The sequence below is a fragment of the Camellia sinensis genome, chromosome 12 (genome assembly GCF_055761805.1).
Source record: "Camellia sinensis isolate YWXY chromosome 12, ASM5576180v1, whole genome shotgun sequence".
NCBI classification, from domain to species: domain Eukaryota; kingdom Viridiplantae; phylum Streptophyta; class Magnoliopsida; order Ericales; family Theaceae; genus Camellia; species Camellia sinensis.
The window spans coordinates 145,123,957-145,142,916 of record NC_138972.1 but is presented as its reverse complement, the minus strand read 5'-3'; the positions used below and the strand labels follow the sequence as shown (position 1 = coordinate 145,142,916).

General features: G+C 36.5%; 2 protein-coding genes and 1 non-coding gene across 5 annotated transcripts; 2 read left to right on the top strand and 1 right to left on the bottom strand.

The window, feature by feature from the left end:
* The first annotated feature begins 649 nt into the window (after positions 1-649).
* Positions 650-11,233, top strand: LOC114294103 (potassium transporter 7). The gene is made up of 10 exons (XM_028238214.2): positions 650-1,205; positions 2,741-2,969; positions 3,118-3,366; positions 3,553-3,600; positions 5,428-5,688; positions 7,862-7,914; positions 8,076-8,190; positions 8,456-8,710; positions 9,374-9,896; positions 10,362-11,233. Exons 1-10 carry the CDS (start codon positions 948-950, stop codon positions 10,894-10,896), a joined length of 2,526 nt encoding a protein of 841 aa, XP_028094015.2. The 5' UTR covers positions 650-947; the 3' UTR covers positions 10,897-11,233.
* LOC114294109 (small nucleolar RNA snoR60) lies at positions 4,938-5,011 on the top strand. Its single transcript, XR_003640364.1, has one exon. It is a non-coding gene; the product is annotated as a small nucleolar RNA snoR60 (small nucleolar RNA).
* Positions 11,234-15,136: 3,903 nt separating the features above from the next.
* On the bottom strand, positions 15,137-17,555 carry LOC114294094 (uncharacterized). 3 transcript variants are annotated; one of them, XR_003640361.2, is made up of 5 exons: positions 17,122-17,555; positions 16,925-16,978; positions 16,120-16,273; positions 15,888-15,962; positions 15,137-15,658 (listed from the first exon to the last, which is right to left on the bottom strand). XR_003640361.2 is itself a non-coding variant. In XM_028238200.2 (4 exons), exons 1-4 carry the CDS (start codon positions 17,404-17,406, stop codon positions 15,624-15,626), a joined length of 528 nt encoding a protein of 175 aa, XP_028094001.2. In that variant the 5' UTR covers positions 17,407-17,555; the 3' UTR covers positions 15,137-15,623. The 3 variants fall into 3 exon arrangements, 2 of the variants coding, with proteins under 2 accessions (XP_028094001.2, XP_028094002.2); XM_028238200.2 differs by lacking the exon at positions 15,888-15,962; XM_028238201.2 differs by lacking the exons at positions 15,888-15,962; positions 16,120-16,273.
* Between the last annotated feature and the right edge of the window lie 1,405 nt (positions 17,556-18,960).

Below are 18,960 nucleotides of genomic sequence, written 5' to 3'. Positions count from 1 at the left end.
ATAAAAACAGAGTTCACTTGATCGTTCTTGATGATTTCTTGAACTGGGTTGTTTTGATCGGATTGTTGTTGTTCTTCTTCTTGAATGTCTTGAGATTTGGACCTTGAGATTGGGGGAAGAGACGGTGGAAGAGTGGTTGATGGAGGAGTAGGGAGGATGAGAGGCTTCTTCAAGAACGCAGTGTGGCTCGGTGCGCCGGCTAGAGTAGAAGTAGTCTTAGATATTGTTGAAGTCCTCTTGTGGAGTTCTGAACTTTCCGGCGCTGAGATTGCTCCGAATCACGACTACTGTGAGGACGAGACAAAGGAGAGTGACCTTTCCCTTTCGGAGAACTCGTTTGATCTTCCATAGCTGATAAGAGCTCACTTCATCTCCTTCCATTTCTAGATCTCGGTCGAAATATAGAAGGTAGAGAGAGGAATGAGTTTGATTAAATTTCTCTGTAATATATGAGAAGGGACCTTAAACATCATAAAAAAAAGATTGTGAATCTTTTCCATTACCAAAAATAAGAGAGGAACTTTAAACTAATTTTTTCTATAATTTACCATCGATAAAAAGATTTTTATCATACTTTCTCGTACACCCAAACGTTAAAAATTAGGATGATTTTATTTCACATAGATATATAGATATTCCCTAAGATTTCATAATCCCCTAATTTGTTTCTTCAGGCCAAGTTCAGCAAACAGAGCTTACCAAACAGACCGTTAACTAACAAAAACGTTCACAGCACTTCGAATCAACCAATCAACCCTTCAGAGCCTTTCTCCTCTCTCTCAATCTCCAATCGCCAATCTCCAATCTCCAATCTCTGCACCACTTTCTAGGGTTCCAATCTCCACACTCATACTTGCACAGACAAAAATGGAGCATCACTTTTCACAGATTCGACACGAGGTTTAATCGATCACAGCCTCGGTTTGAAATCTAGAGAGAGACAGAGCATGGCGGAGGAGGGATCGGAGAGAGAGAACGGGAGGCTTTCTTCGATGGATTCGGTTGAATCTCGATGGGTGTTTCAGGACGAGGATGAGTCGGAGATCGAGGACGACGAGGACGGCGAAGATTTGCCACCGCTAACAGGCATGGATTCAGACGACGATGATAATGCCGAGCAGAGACTCATTCGGACAGGTCCTCGGATTGATTCCTTCGATGTCGAAGCACTTGAGGTCCCCGGAGCACAACGGAACGACTTTGAGGTGATTTTCTGGACCTAATTTGGTTTATATAGAACGTGTTAGCTCTATATTACATGAATTTAGAGTTTTTAGATCAGAGTTGTAAGATTGTGGGTTTTGATAATTGCACTTTATGTGTTTGTTTTTACTGTATGATTGCTTGGAGAACATATGAAACGAATGGAAATGTAGTATCAATTTTTAGATATATGTTGTGATGGTAATTAAAAACAAAACCTAACTTTCCATAAAAAAAAAAATATCACCTAGGTGAAGTAGTAGCTGTATCGATAGTTATCCTGAGTGTACCACCACCTTTTGCTGTACCATTTCGGATTTATGGCTTATAAACATTGTATATTTATTAATTGTGGTGGGTTTATATAGGAGTCTTAATACAATTAAAGTAAAAAACATTTTACCAATTTATACAATATAAGTCTTTAAGGAAATTAAAAATTTGTTACACAAAACTTAGATATCATGTCATGTACTTCTATATTAGTATGCTGGCTTTTGGTATAATAAACTTATGTTTATGAGACAAACATTTTTTATTATTAAACAGTCTTCATTTTTTTTCCCTTCACAAGAAGGGGGCAGTGCCATAAGTAAAAAAAATTAAATACAAAAAAAGAAAGAAAAAAAGAAAAATCTCCAATGACTCAAGACTAGTGTAAAAAGTAGTATATAGATGGAGTCATGTTAAAAAACTAAAGAAAATCCACCAAAAACCAGTTTGAATCCCAACTGAATGTGATTTTTGAAAGGGAAAAAAAAATGTCTATCAGTAAGCTTTGCCCACTTTGTGCTAAGAAATAAAAAAATCCACAGCTTTGGTTGCCGCCATTGTTAAAATATGGCTATTACATCCAGCAACAATGTCAGCACCACCATTATCGTTATGGCGGCCACCACCATTACTTAAAAACTTCCAGCTTATCATCGCCGCACTACTATGGCTCTTCATCTCACCCATTTCCCATTCTCCACCACTAATTGAATATTGATTGGAGAAGGAATCCTTGCAACTTCTCCAATCGCTTAACTACCGAGACTAGGATGGTAAAAAGTGGCACAAAAATAGCCAACACTATATCCTATTACAAGATAGTTAAATATCCAACGTGTTTCCATGAGCTCCAAGAAGATTGGCACCCTTGATGAAAGGGGAAGTAAAAATGTATGCATATATATATGCAAATATAATATAATTAACTTTATTGAGAGTAATATCACAAAACAGTGATAACTGGAAGTGAAACTCCGTGTTGACCTGGTACTGGAATGCTTCATCTGAAAACATGAACACCATGGATGTCCTAGAAAAGTCACGAGCCTTGACTCTATAGTTCTTTTTTAGATGTTCATTTTAACTATTGCTTCTTTTTTGCCTCCCTTCCTTATTATCTGAGGAGTTTCTCTTTGTACATTTTTGTTGAATGAGAGAAATTGTGTAGGAGGAATGATTATTGGAGGTAAAATTTGAGTAAATCTAATTTAGGGCTTAAAGTAACAAGTAGAATGTGTGTCTAAATTTTAAATTCTGATTGCAGGACATCAGTGTGGGAAGGAGAATTGTACTGGCTTTTCAGACACTTGGAGTTGTTTTTGGTGATGTTGGAACAAGTCCACTTTATACCTTTGATGTGATGTTTAGCAAGGCTCCTGTCAATGGAAATGAAGACATTCTTGGAGCACTGTCGCTGGTTTTGTATACCTTAATTTTGATCCCATTGGTCAAGTATGTCCTTATCGTTCTGTGGGCCAACGATGATGGTGAAGGTATGATGAATGGGGGAAGTCAAAACTTGCATTTACCCAAAAAAAAAAAAAAAAAAAAAAAAAAAGTTTGCATAAATTCATGTCCTTAATTATCTTGTACAGGTATTTCTCTTTATGGTACCAGTTTCTTCTTGTCTAATTACTGCAGGTGGTACATTTGCTTTGTACTCATTGATTTGTAGGCATGCCAAGGCCAGTCTTCTCCCAAATCAACTGCCATCTGATGCACGTATATCAAGTTTCAGACTAAAGGTGCCATCACCAGAACTTGAGCGGTCATTGAAAATTAAGGAACGACTTGAAACTTCTCTGACACTGAAAAAGCTGCTCCTGATGTTAGTGCTTGCTGGTACTTCTATGGTGATAGCAGATGGAGTTGTCACGCCAGCAATGTCAGGTCATTTTATGAACTGTTTTATATGGTTTTGTTGTGTTCTCTTGGAGGATCTAGCAATAAATGATAAAAACAATAAAGAAAAAAGATGTTAGGTCATTTGTTTTAATACAAAAAATTGTGTTTTCACCATCATTTTGAAGGTGGTATTGTTGATTTTTTATTTATTCCTGTTTTTTCTTGATGCAGTGACGTCTGCTGTTGGTGGTTTAAAAGTTGTATCTGAGATTAAGCAAGGTAACACAACTCATTGATTGAATATGTCAACCTACAATAATCATTAATTTTATTTTCTTTAATTATTTAATGTACAATTGCTTAATATATAGCTGTCTACGTGAGACTAGTCTTATTTGATGTTTGGCATGTTCTAAGTCTCGATTTTGTCAGTAATCTCATGATCATTTTCACGTTCCTGGTTAACCTGGTGAAATGTCATTCTTGTGAGAAATAAGGGAAGGGTGGTTATTTGCTGAATTTTTCATGCGAGGCCATAGTGGTAATTAAGTTCACTGCTAAAAGTGTGATACCAAAGTCTTTGAAGGGACTGGCTGCTCAATTCTTCCCCCGATTAAGGAAGGCCTTTTGATTCTCCAACCAGTTTGGTATCACACTTTTAGCAATCCTTTTGATCTTAAAAATATTCTTATGATAAGATCACAATTTAGCAATTTTTATGCAAACTTTAGTGGAAGATTGTTGGCCTAATGTTTACTTGATTTATAGAAATACCGGAGAACAAGGCATGAAGTAGTTGTGGTGATCGATACACCAAGGAGAGGAAAAACTTTATGCAGTGCAGACATCCGAAAGGCCATTGCAAATTGGCTCTATGGTGAAAAACAGTAAATAGTTTCAATTTTGGTGATCATTGTACAATGTTGAGTTTTTGAACGTAGTCTGGATACTGATTTTCACAACATGGGATTATTCCAAACTGATCTTTTACTTGATAGAGATTGAATTCGATAATTGGATGAATCCATAACTAGAGCCTCTCAGAAGTTTTTGGACCTTGTTATGTAGATCTGTCAAATTCCATTCTGGCCTAAATGGCTTCATGGATGGGCGACCCTTGTAGAAACTGGAAAAGTGATTCTGCCCAAACTACAGAATGAAGAGAACACTGAAACCCCTACTTTTGCTAGCATGACTCAGCAAGGGGTCAACTTTTAAGTTGATAGGTTAATATATTGATGACTAGCTTTAAACTGCCTCATATGAAAAGTACAATGGTAACAACATAGTAAAATGAAAAGGAGAGATCCAACCTCAACCATGTTAACAGAATGAATTACTTGAACAATGAATGCAACTGAAATATTCCACTCAATAATGGCTGAATTGATTTTAAACCTTGTCTTAAACATTCTAGCTTGACCTTTGAACTTTTGAGGACCAGATATTGATAATGATTGGGTTGCTTCTAGAAGAGCCATTTGGAACATTTGGGTGCTTTGTAATTTGTATTGTTGAATGGAAATCTCCTAGTGACTAACATGTGTGTATGACAAGCATTGCAACTTGGTCCTCCATAATTGTGATGTATCTTTTGTGTGAAAATAGATTTAAATTTGCATTAAATGATATACTAGGACTACCCCTCAAGTCATTATTTCAGCTGATACAATCACGAGCTTCTGATGCGCAGGACAAGGAAGAAGTGTTTAGATTTGCAATTAGGTTTCCACATGAATAATGCAACATTAATTTGTTTAAGGAGTCGTTGCGCTATTTCAAAGAACTAATGCATTATCCAACCTCAACCTAATTGGACATGTGATTTTAGACTTTGAGCCTTGTGAGCAGGCAAGTTTTAGAGTAATTGCAATTTACTAGCCACAATTAGAAGCTTAGGATCATTCATGCTTTGGTTTTGGTTGAAGCAGGTTTACAACAGAGGGTGCTTTCTGTGTCCATTTTCTGATATATGTTTGAGATGCTAATAGCCCAATACACCTTTTGCCTGTAATACTATATCTTTTTATGGTACCTATGATACTTTGTAATGTCAACTTACTCATATTAATCAGTGTTCTTGACATAATTGTAATTTTATTGCAGATGAAGTGGTGATGATTTCAGTAGCATTTCTTGTAATTTTGTTCAGTGTACAGAAGTATGGGACAAGCAAAGTTGGGATTGCAGTTGGCCCTGCTTTATTCATCTGGTTTTGTTCTATTGGGGGTATTGGAATCTACAACCTTATAAAACATGACAGCAGTGTCTTGAGGGCATTTAATCCTGTTCACATCTATTACTTTTTCAAGAACAACTCAACTAAGGCTTGGTTTGCCCTTGGAGGCTGTCTGTTGTGTGCAACAGGTAAGATTCAAAAAATTCAGATGTTAAAGAACTTAAATATACATCTTTGATACATAGATGGAAAAAAGGAGCAACCTTGGGATTTGCTATTGTTCTATATGTGATTTGCTATTGTTCTATATGTGATTTATTCCCTTTCATCCCTCCAAAATTGACTTATTCTTGATGTGATTATTCAAGGAGTAGAATAGAAACTTAAACTCAACTCATCTTTACAAGGCCTAACTCTAGTCTCTAGTCATATGGGTTTATGTAAAAATGCATTAAAATATTCTTTACTATCTTTTTTCTGTGCCCTTAACTCTTGTTGTTTGAGCCTTTTCACCTGTCCATGGAGCGCCTTTTAACTTCATGATACCACTTCTTTTTGGTGAAGTCATTTTTATTATACATGGCCAAACGATCATACCTAACCTCTTCTTCTTTTTAATTTTTATTTATTATTATTATTTTTTTATAAGTAAGAATACCAACTATTTTATTTTATTTTATTTTATTTTTCTTCTCATTGTTCCCTTTCAGAGCTTGCTTTTCAATGATATGATGTTTTCTTTTCTAAATCTATCATCTTTTCTTGTTTACGATAAATTAAATAAAAACTAGCTTGTTTGGTTTGGATTTTCAGGATTCACTTTTTAGAAAATTGAAATTTTTTATTTTCTGTATTTTTTCATTTTCATTAAATTTTTTTAATATTCTAAGTAATTTTTTTAATTTTAAGATACACCTAACATAAATACACTTAAAAAGTATAATATTTGTGAAAAAAAATCTTTAGAAAATTCACTAAATACCAAAAATACAAAAATACAAAAAAAAATGAGAATTCAGGACATTTTTCATAGTCTTGTGTATTTATTTGTTTTTTAAAATATTTTTTTACAAATATTTTACTTTATAGATACATCTAAGTAAGATGCATCTAAAAAAGTAAAAAAAAAAAAATTGCTTAAAATTTTAAAAATATTCACTAATAACAAAAAAATACAAAAAATAAAAAACTCAATTTTTAGAAAATTGAATCCAAAAAATTAAAACCAAACACACTAATATCGTGTTAATAATTGGTAGGTTCACTGGTATTGTTTTACTTGCCTCAATTGTTTGTTTTCTTCTAAGGGGTGTTTGGAATTCTTGTCTCCTCCTTTTGAGACAAGACCCTACAATATTGGGATTGCATATTCATGATATTCTCCCTCTTTCTTGCGTCCCTCTATTGTTTTTGGAAAAAAAATATTCAGTTACTACGCTGAAATAGTATCATATCTTGACTGGCGCTTTGGATATAATTGTAGAGGTATTAATACCTCTTCTTTACAAGTGGTATCAACCTTTATTTTTCCCTCGGAAGCACCGTGCAATTTCTAAGAAAGATACTCTACATTTATATTTCCACCAAAGGACATAACAGAAATTTACGTTCTTTTTAAAATAAATTAAACTTTATTGGGTGTTACCTTGTGGAAGAGGTGGTTAGTGGGTCTTGCTTTGAGAGAGAGAGAGAGGGATGGGTGATGAAAGTTGATTTGATTTCGTGATAGTTTGGTCCTCTTCAATTTTCTCTGCTATCATAACTACTTCCACAATACCTTTTGTGCTCTTAAATTTATACCCTTTATCATGAACTACTCCCATTAAGAGATTAACCAAAGATTATAAAAAAAAACAAATTCTTAATCAATGACGACTACCTGTCAACACCAAGACACTGTTTTCATCAATTTGTACAAAAAATAAAAAAAAAAAGATAGAAAATAGAGAAGCAGATTGAAAATGAAGATGTCTTTATCAGAATGTTCCCATTGAGCTAGAGGGCAAGATGGTATTGTGATTGATATCAAAGTTTTTGTTTTGACACACATGGAAGAAGAATTTTGTTTTTTATCCACTATATTGATTCTAATTCCAATCAAACTCAAGGTTTTCTTTTTTGATCTTTGTCATGTTTCTTCTCTTCTCCTTTTTTTTTTTTTTTCAAATGACTATACTTGATTATAAACCTGTGAACATGCATCAAGTGTGCCTCGTCTTTGTGTCCCTAACATGTATAACTACTCCTTGTGACTTCATCTTAATTTAGCTAATTGGAAATTTGACTCACAGCATTGTAATTGTAAATGGTGTTATTTTACATTTTGTCCTTTTGCTCTGCTGATGGATGATTCTAATTCAGGTTCTGAGGCAATGTTCGCAGATCTTTGCTACTTTTCAGTGAGATCAGTTCAGGTAATGCAGTAATGTAGAAAAGTCACTGGATCATCTTTGCTATATGTTTCTCTGGACCCATGGAATACAATTATGGAAACCTGCTGGTTTTCTTCTCCATTACTGTTCTGTGGTGTTTGGATTGACTACATATACTTAGCATACATATTTGTTGTTTGCAGCTTACCTTTCTGTTACTTGTACTTCCTTGCCTTATGTTGGGATACCTGGGTCAAGCTGCATACCTTGTGGATAACTATAGTGATACTGAACAACTTTTCTTTTCTTCTATTCCAAGTAAGCTTCATCCTTTGTCTCTTTTAATCTGAAAGGTCCATGCACTTTTTTTTCCACTTCGGCCTCTATTATCTATTTGGAAGACTTGAGATTATAATTCCTTAATTCCTAGATTCATTTTGCATACGGTTATGTCTTTTTCTTTGGACAGCATATTTTTCCAACTGTCTTTTATAATTTGGGAAGTTGCTTTTGCATTCAGTTAGGCCACTGTATTTGAAGGCTTATATTATATAATAGCTGGCATTACACATTCTGTGTGCAGGTGTTGCTTTCTGGCCAGTCTTCCTCATTGCTAATGTTGCCGCATTAATTGCTAGTCGGGCAATGACAACGGCAACTTTTTCTTGTATTAAACAATCAACAGCACTTGGTTGTTTTCCTCGACTGAAAATCATTCATACATCTCGGAAATTCATGGGTCATATTTATATACCCGTGATAAACTGGTTTCTGCTGGTATGCGCCATAGTGTTCGTCTGCTCTATCTCTAGCATTAATGAGATGGGAAATGCATATGGTAATATTACTCTCTCTCTCTTTTGAGCTTCATATACATGTTTTATTGTGGCCTTGTGTTCATTTTTCTCTTCACAACAATTTAATAGCTCCATTTTATCCTCCTATATTCTCCAAGGAGAATTATACTTTTATTTGAAAAGAATTGAAAATTCTTTGGGATCTGGAGAAATGCTTTGGGCATGTTTTGTCTGATTTGGAATCTTCTTCCCTCTTGTAAGGAATTCTTTCCATCTTTTGTTTGCTTTTACTCCTCTTTCTTAATGTAATTTTAAGGGGTTGTTTTGTAATCCTTCTATACTTTTCTTGCATCAATTGATATCTAGAACACATTGTCCAGAGTGTAGTCATTAGGAGATAAAAAAATGGAGTGCCAACACAAACTAATTTTATGGAATCCACGTGATGCCGATTCTTGAAGTCCGAAGATGATTCCTTAGATGAAATATCCTACTTGCTGGTGAAGGGGCGAGTCTTTTTTAGTTTCATTGTTCATTTTTCCTTTCTTTTAACTAGCAGTTAAACCATCATATGTGACATCGATGTTTTACGTTGGGAGTTGATTATAAGTTTCTATTTTTATCTATATGTGTCACCTCTTTGTATGAACACATGAACATTTATGCAAGCTATTGTCTTACCTGATGTTGATTTTGTTTTACAGCCATTGCTGAGCTTGGAGTCATGATGATGACTACTATCTTAGTAACCCTTGTTATGCTTCTTATATGGAAGATAAACATCTTTACTGTGCTGTGTTTTGCCGTTATTTTCTTGGGGATGGAATTGACATTCTTCTCCTCAGTCTTATGGAGTGTGGTGGATGGAAGTTGGATCATATTGGTTTTTTCCATAGTAATGTTTCTTATAATGTACATCTGGAATTATGGAAGCAAGCTCAAGTATGAAACTGAAGTCAAGCAAAAGTTGTCAATGGATTTGATGCGGGAATTGGGTTGTAATCTTGGAACAATTAGAGCTCCCGGCATTGGTTTGCTTTATAATGAGCTAGTAAAGGGGGTACCAGCAATATTTGGACATTTCCTGACCACTCTTCCAGCTGTCCATTCGATGATTATTTTCGTGTCCATAAAATATATTCCTGTTCCTGTAGTGCCTCAAGGTGAGAGGTTCCTATTCCGGCGTGTCTGCCCAAAAAGCTACCACATATTTCGATGCATTGCCAGGTGAGTATTATCATGTTCTATGAGTCTTAAAATTTGTCTTCATTAGAATTGTGAATTCCAAGATGCCCTTTGTCCTAGACCTACGAGCACCAAACCCATGATGCACTCTTTATTTTTTATTTTTTGGCTCACGAGGGAGTCCAGGGTTTCCCCCAGTCCCTCATATACTATGTAATGTAATTTTACTGGACTAAACCCATGATACACTAGGGCATGGCCTTGAAATCTAACTGATGAGCGTGTGTATGCACATGCATGCTTATTTATGTATATATGTATCTATTTCTTTTCTTTTTTGTCTTCTTCTTTGGTCTTTCTCATGACTTTGTTGTTGATGGGAGTTCATTTACGTGGACATGATGCCAACTGGGTGCATCATAAATTAGTCTCTGTGCGAGTACAAATATGCTTGTGTATGTGTATACATTTATAGTCAGACACTTGACCTTGAATTACTATTAACAGGTATGGCTACAAGGACGTTCGCAAAGAGAATCACCAGACATTTCAGCAGCTGTTGATGGAAAGCCTTGAAAAATTCATTCGCAGGGAAGCCCAAGAACGGTCACTAGAGAGTGATGGAGATGATGATTCAAATTCTGAAGATGAGAACACTACTAGAGTTCTCATAGCTCCCAATGGTAGTGTGTACTCACTTGGTGTTCCCCTCCTGTTTGACTATGACGACACAAACAAACCCATCTTAGAAGCAAGCACTTCAGGGGAGGTGAAGCCAGTGCCACCCACAGATCCAATGGGTTCTGACGCAGAGCAGAGTTTTGAGAAAGAGCTGTCTTTCATACGAACAGCCAAGGAATCAGGGGTGGTTTACCTTGTCGGTCACGGCGACATTAGGGCAAGAAAGGATTCATGGTTCCTTAAGAAGCTAGTCATAAATTACTTCTATGCTTTCTTGAGAAAGAATTGCCGGAGAGGGATTGCGAATTTGAGCGTTCCTCATTCACATCTGATACAAGTGGGCATGACTTACATGGTTTGAAGTTTGAAGTTTGAATTTGCAAGCAAAATAAGGAAAATTTTCATTTAGTTTGACACTGAAGATTTGACAGAAGTGGTTGAGTTCGAGGAAGGTCATGGGTGATTGGCATGTCCGTCGGTTGATGCAGGTTAAATACATGATTTTTTAGCAAAAAAATGGTTGCAAATGAAGATATATACTTAATCTTATTGGTTGGAAAGTTTTGTAGTTTATCAACTTGGTTGCTTACCATGTAATGATTCATACAGTTTTTAAGGGTTTGCACATTCAATTTCTGTATTTACTGACCATGTTGATGTTGATGTTAATGTTAATGCAATTCTTCACATTGTAACTATTATAGTTCCAAATTTTTTACTCATAATTCATGTAGTCATCCTATATGAATTATTTTTCTGTCATTTATTTTATTTTTTTGTCATGTTTAATCAGTCAATTAAATAAATGTATATTAAATTTTTACAATCCTGTTCCATGTTAGTTTGAGGCTTTTTCACACCCCTAATATTAACATTTACTGTGATTACCTCACTTTTTTATATCGTTCCGTCTTTTAATCTTCAAATTTATTTATTTATTTATTTATTTATTTATTTATTTATTTATATATTTTTTTGTACATTAGTGTCACTGTTAAAATCTACCTACTCTCCACCTACTTCACCCACTTAAACCTACTCCACTAAACCTAACCCACTACACCACTACCACCTCACCTACTCCACTAAACCTAACCCACTACACCACTACCACCTCCACTTCACCTACTCCTTACCTACTACACACTCACCCTCTTCTATATATAGGAATCATGAATCATTGTAATAGAAATCAACATTAGATCAATCAATAATACAATTCTCTATTTCTCTTTATACATTAAATTTTCTACATGGTGTCAGAGCAAGGTTAAGAAGCTAGTAATTCTGCTTCACCGGCGGGCGGCAGCCTCGCCTTGGCCGCCCGCCGGACCTCTACACATGCCTTCACTCCCCCAAAGCTTCCTCGGCCAAACCTCCTCCTCCTAACCAACCTTTAATAAGGGCTATTACAGCAGTGTTGAAAAAGTTTAGTATTCACAGTGATGGAAAGGCTGAACTCAGAGCTGTACTTGCAAAACTGTTACATAATGCAAGAGAATGAGAGGCTTAGGAAGAAAGCCCAACTTCTCAACCAAGAAAATCAAACATTGCTTTCTGAGCTCAAGCAGAAACTTTCCAACAAGTCAAACAAGCACCCAAAATCCAGTAGTGGCCCAAACTCAATTCCGGACCTCTCATCACTCTTCACTGTTGTTGATTCTGCCGTATCGCAATCAGAGAGATATTGATTGTCATATATCATCATGGCTCCAGCAGCGGCAGCAGATTCAATAAAGCCTAGAGATGTTTGTGTTGTTGGTGTTACACATAACCCCCTGTTTTCGTCTTTGCAACGCTCTCTCTCTCTCTCATAGGGTCTTTCTCTCATTTCTTTTTGATTGGTGAAATCCATCCTCATCAACACACTCACCCATGTGACCCACGATGCTCAGATTCTCCAACCTATACTTTTTTCTTTTCATTACACTCTTGTTCCCCACTTTCTTTATTTTATATATATATATATATCTCTTTTTATTTTATTATATTATATTAAAAAAAAAAAAAAAAAAAAAAACATCATCTCTCCTCCGTTTGATTTCAAACTCCATTATTTTTATTTATTTTCTCCAAACCACTTTCCTTATTTCCCCCATCTTTCATTTTTTATTTCAAATATATTTTTATTATTTCTTTCTTTATTTTTCTTTCACATTTTTTTTAATCTTTTTCCAATTCTATTCATACCATATAGCTTTGCACACCAAACCATATTTTATTCATCTCAGGGATCAACCCCGATCACAATTTTACACAAAAAAAAAAAAAAAAAAAAACAACAACAACAAACCACCACACAACACCAAAAGCTTTGTTTTCTTTGCTGCAGACGGCCACCCACCGACCTCATTTCTTCTCTACTCTGCCGCCGGTCTTTTCTTCTTGCCTCCGTCCTGGGCGGCCCTTGCCGGTGCTGCCTCCGTGTTTCCTACGCCGCCGAGCACGTTCACTCCCTCATACTCCTCCACTGCAGCATATGGCGGACCTCCAAATCGGAACATAACGGTGGCCTTCCGCTTCAGCTCCTTATTTTCCGCCTTTAGCACACTTATCTCTGCTCGCGCATCCTTATACATGCGTTGCAGCAGAGCCAGTCGGGCGTTTAATTGTTGCACCTCATTTGTCCTGCTCTGCAGCCGGTGCGACAAGTTTGTGACCGCAGTCATGGTTTCCACACATGACTTCAGAGTATACTGATTTGCCTCAATATCAGTTTGCACCGCCATTTTTTGCTCCACCGACCGCATCGGAAAGTTCAACGGAGCAAACACAGAGGTGTTTGGTTGAGGTTCACTGGCCACCGCACCAGTTCTCTCTCTTGTTGACTCATTGAGGTCGGGAAAGAGAGTGAGCAGCCCACGGGAAGACGAAGCCATTTTCTGGGCAACAGAGTGTTACAGCGTATTACAGAGTTTCTCTCTCAGCAAAGGAAAAATTTTTCAGAGGTTTCTCTCAGTTTTTCTGTCTCAGCTTCTGCCTCAGCCTCAGCCTCCGTCTCGGTTAAATAGCCGAGGCAGCCACGCGTATCGCGCGCCACTTGACGCCAGACGACAAACGGGCGCGCCAGCCAAGGCACTCACGTGCCTCGCCATCATATCTGGCACGCTTTTTATGGATTGGGCACGCCTTTTGAAAGATTGGGCACACCTTTTGAGGGTGCGACTTTTTAAGGGTCCGACAAGACTCTGTAAACTGTCCCGACATTGATTCCGGTTAGCTCCTTCATGGGTCCGACAAGACTCTGTAAACTTTCCCGACATTGATTCCGGTTAGCTCCTTCATGGGTCCGACAAGACTCTGTAAACTGTCCCAACATTGATTCCGGTTAGTTTCTACAAGGGTCCAGCAAGACTCTGTAAACTGTCACAACAACTGTCACAACATTGTCTGCTACAACGGTCCGACATGACCCCATAAACTGTCTTCTACACCGTTATGACACCACCATACAGTATCCTCTACATGGTTATCACACCCCCATACAGTGTCCTCTACAACGTTATGACACCACCATCCAGTGTCTTCACCAATGGTCTGACACGACCATACAGTGTCTCTTATCTTCTTTTATTTTTATGTATTTTCTTGTTTTGTTACTCTCTCCAAACTCAAGTTGGTCAGTTCCTATCCCCCTTGAGTTTGCGGGGGCTGTTAAAATCCACCTACTCTCCACCTACTTCACCCACTTAAACCTACTCCACTAAACCTAACCCACTACACCACTACCACCTCACCTACTCCACTAAACCTAACCCACTACACCACTACCACCTCCACTTCACCTACTCCTTACCTACTACACACTCACCCTCTTCTATATATAGGAATCATGAATCATTGTAATAGAAATCAACATTAGATCAATTAATAATACAATTCTCTATTTCTCTTTATACATTAAATTTTCTACAGCCACTCCTATCATTTTATAAATATATTTATTTATAATTCTATCTTCCTCGATCTTGTCACACATTTATCTTATCATCTTCATCTTATATTCAATTAAGTATCATTAATCCTATAAGAGCTTTATAAAATTTTCTCTTCAATATGATTGGTATTTGTTGATTTCGTAATGTCATAAATACTTATTCACTTAAACAACTATCTTTAATTTTATGAATTCCATCATATCTAACATCTATTGTTTTGAGTACTGAAAATCATGATTCCCTCCTGATTTCCTCGCATTCAAAACCAGACTGGGAATACCAAATCAAACGAATTCTAATCAAGCATGATTGATTGTGTACATGAATCCTTTTTTGCAATTCCACCCAGCCCAGTGCAGTACGTAGTTATACCATGTTCCAACACACGTCTAAAGACTGCTCAACACGTCTCTTGCAAGATACACTCAGATTCCTATGCTGTTAACAGATACTTCTTTATAACTGCCAATCTGTAACTTCTTTGTACAGCAAAATCTTGAGCCAGAAAAGCCTTTCAACAAACCAGAAATCCAAAATAATAGATCAATTTATTAACTAAAATTGTAAATAATAAACTTAAAGGCATCTACTATTTTTCAAATAAAAGCAAAATCATATGTGAAGTGCACACAGGCAGATAACAACCTTGCCCAACTTGGAGGATTACATCAAAATACAAAATTTGGATATATAGATACAGTTATACAAGTCATCACAATAACCAACATGGCTTTGCTGAAATAGGGCAAGTACAAATCTTCAAAAGAAGAGAGCAAACTAAATTGGGGAAAGTCAAAACATGGGGGAGAAAAGCCAAAAAAACAAAAACAAAAACAACACGAGTATTGTTCAGCTGATACAGTCATTACACGCGAGATCTGACATATTAAATTTTCCAAAGAATGGACATCCCCAATTGACCAATGATAAGGCACAAATTGCTTGAATTCAGATCATGCTAACAGAAATTATCGAAAAATAAATGGGCTCAACGGGATATAGAAATGCCTCACTCCAACAAATCCACTACTAGTAGTCAGAGAGACTCTCACCTATTGATGCAAGGACAAGTCTCTGAAATAGAAAACCCAATTTTATAAGACATACCATCAAAGGACTGGTTGCACTTGCAAGAAATCCTTTGGATTTTCTATAATGGAATGTCTCCTTCAATAGCTCCCTGACCTGGCAATTACCCACCAAACTTCACATAAGTTATATGAAAACTCAAGCTTTGACATTGAATCGTGGATCAAAATCACATTTTTCCAAATTGTTAATTGTAGAGATTTGGTTAAAGTTTATAAATTATTAGATATTAAATATCTAGTAAATATGAAAAGTTTAGACATAGATCAATGAAGAGCTCGTTTGGAACGATTATTGCATGGTGTATAAGAGGTAAGACACTTGCCTAATGCCTCTATGGCAAGAGATGCAGGTTCAAGCTTGACATGATCTTTGATCTTACATTGCAGTACTGATTAAGCTATAATTTATGACAATCCATAGATAAATGTACTTGTATGAATCAGAGAAAAGAAGAATTCAAGATCCATCAAAATTGTAAATCCCAAAATGAGATAAATTTAACACAATATGCATCCATTCATATGTGCATGCAAATCCACCAAGAAAATACTCACCTCGAAAATTAGACTTAAATCCACAACTGGTCAAATGATTCGCAAGGATCTCTCCTACATGCCTTTGCCAGTTCGGCATAACCTTGGCCTCAGAAACAGGCCATATAGTTGCTGTTTCTGTTTCAAGATTGACACTGGCAGACAACACTTGTGGCTGTCAAAAAAATATAATACACTAGTGACCTCCAGATTTTATCTAAAAGGGAAAAAAGGTTCTTCCATAAATCACAACCAAATATTCAAAAGATGCAATCTACAGTTAACTACAAAGAGTTTATCCATATCTGAATAGATTAATATACTTGTCAATACAGAAGAAATTCAAATAGGTGTCAAAACACCGTCATCACATCAAAAAAAAAAAAATTCATATGATATGGGAAGGCAAGTAAATAAAACTGAAGAAAGCAGGCACCATCTATTTGGTTTCAAAAGCTTAAAAACTAGTTTGGGGATCTGAGGAGGGATTTAGAAAGGAAAATAGAAAATGTAGGTAAAATGTGAATAAAATATACATACATTTCACCTAGTTTCACACAACCTTTCCCTTTTCCTTTCCCTTTCTAAATTCCTCTCCAAATCCCCCAACCAAACACAGCGAAGCTTCAACTAATTCAACCCCAAAGGATGTAAAATTTACCATTAACATGTACATTTTTTTTTTTTTCTAAATTTACACTGAACACTAATTTCCCCTTTTATAAATATAGGGAACATTTTGCAGGCAACCAAATAGAGAAATTAGAAAATATAAAGAACAAGAAGGATGACAATATATATATATATATATATATATCCTACTGACTTGGCTTTCCAAAATTCTCTTCACGCTCGCTACACATCCTCCACACATCATACCCTGAGATGAGAGAGACACATAGAGATTAGATATTGAAGAATTCGTTACAAATTTACAATAACCAAACACATTAAGAATTACATTTCATTTCATTTCATTTCAGAAACAAAAAAGAAGAAGAAGAAGAGAGAGAGAACGATTACTTCGACATTAATAATTATCGCATCAGGCGACAGAGCTCCACCATCGGCGCCGCCGCCGCCGGCTGTGGAAGGGGGAGAAGCAGCGCAGTGCAAGCGAGAGCGAACGGAACACAAAGTCGGGAGTGAATTTGGGGAATGAGAGATCGAACTCAATGCTTTTGATCTCTGAGACTCGCCGTTGAAAGGTCGTGTGAGTTGAAGAGACACGGATTGGCAATGAATCGGACGGTGTAGACGACAAATGAAGAGCGTTGTTCTTGTTGCTGCATATAAAGTTGACTCCATTGGAACAGAGCTTCAATTCACAACATCAACTCTCCCTCCCTCCGTCCCACCCCTATCCGTGCTCACCCACACACACACACTCTCTCTCTCTCTCTCAAATCCCTCGTACCCAACAAATATTTTTTAAAAAAAAATTACGAAAATTCAATACATTTATGGAAAATACTGTGCACTATACATACTTTGTAAGGGGAAAAGAAATAGCATAATTTTAATTTTTTGAATTGTACTAAAAAAAATTATAATTAAAAATTTTATGAATCACAATTAAAATCAGACATAATTAAAAGTACCTATAGTATATATTTTTAAAAAGGATGTATGTTAAATTTCTTTTATATATATATATATATATATATTTGTATTTATTGAATTATTATTTTGTAAATTATACATTTATTTTTTAAGTGTGGATGGATTAGATATATCTATAAATAAAAAAAATAAAAAATTGATCACAATATAAAAAAATTTCACTAAAATAAACAAAATATGAAAAACAAAAATACTTAAAAATTATTTTTAAAAACTCTAAACCCAATAAATTAGTTCTTTTGAATAAAATCCTATGCGGAAGTATTTTCATATGTTTAAATAATAATAAAAAAATCAAATATTAGATTAATCTTTCAAGATCCTTGGTATTGAATCTGCGGGCTCCAGACGGAACGGGTCGAATCGATCCACGCTTCCCAAACCATCACCCAGAGGTTGAGCTCACAGCAAAACCTGCACAAGAGTTCAGCGGGGAATAGGGAGTCCCCCAACGAACCCTCCAACGAGCAAGTTAGAGGAGAGTGATCGAATGTCGGGATAGAAAATGGTAATAGAGAACTTAACATTTTCTTTGTCTTACGAGCCTACTTATATTCTTTACTCATCATTTCATTGTCTATTTCGGGCTGATACGTTGGCCAAATGTCTCTAGCTTGCCTTATTTATGATGAGAGTGTTCTGTTTCGACGCGAAGGGTTATCGTAATAAATGCTGTAAGGAAGCTCATTAATGGCTGATATGTAGTGCAATAACTCTGTAGGATCTTTATCTGCTGATGTGACTGGCTCTTTACTTGCCAAGTGTTTAGATATCATTGGTGCTTGGTGTAACGTGTTGGGATCTGGGATCCCGCCCAAGACCTTATAGAAATCAAAACAAGCAGAAAAACACACCCACACACAAGGAGACACAATATTTTACGTGGTTCGGCCCAATGCCTACGTCCACGGGAGAGTAACCGGTTATCACTATACCAATGAGGAGATTACAGAAAGATTACAATAGAGGAGGAGCTCACACTCTCCTCACTCAGCCACTCACCCGTCTCCCTCGCTCACACCGAGAGAGACGGTCTCTCCGCCTCACATCTCTCGCACTCTTTGGTTGTCTCACGGTTTGCTCACATTTTGCTCTCTCCTCTCAACCTCCATTTATAGGTGAGGGAGTAGGTGGGAGAGCCTTTGGGCAGCCTCCATCCTTGACTCTTCAAGATGGTTGGTGGCCACCAAGCTTGACTTGGTTGGTTGCCTTCCATTGTTGTTGAATTCACCCATGTGT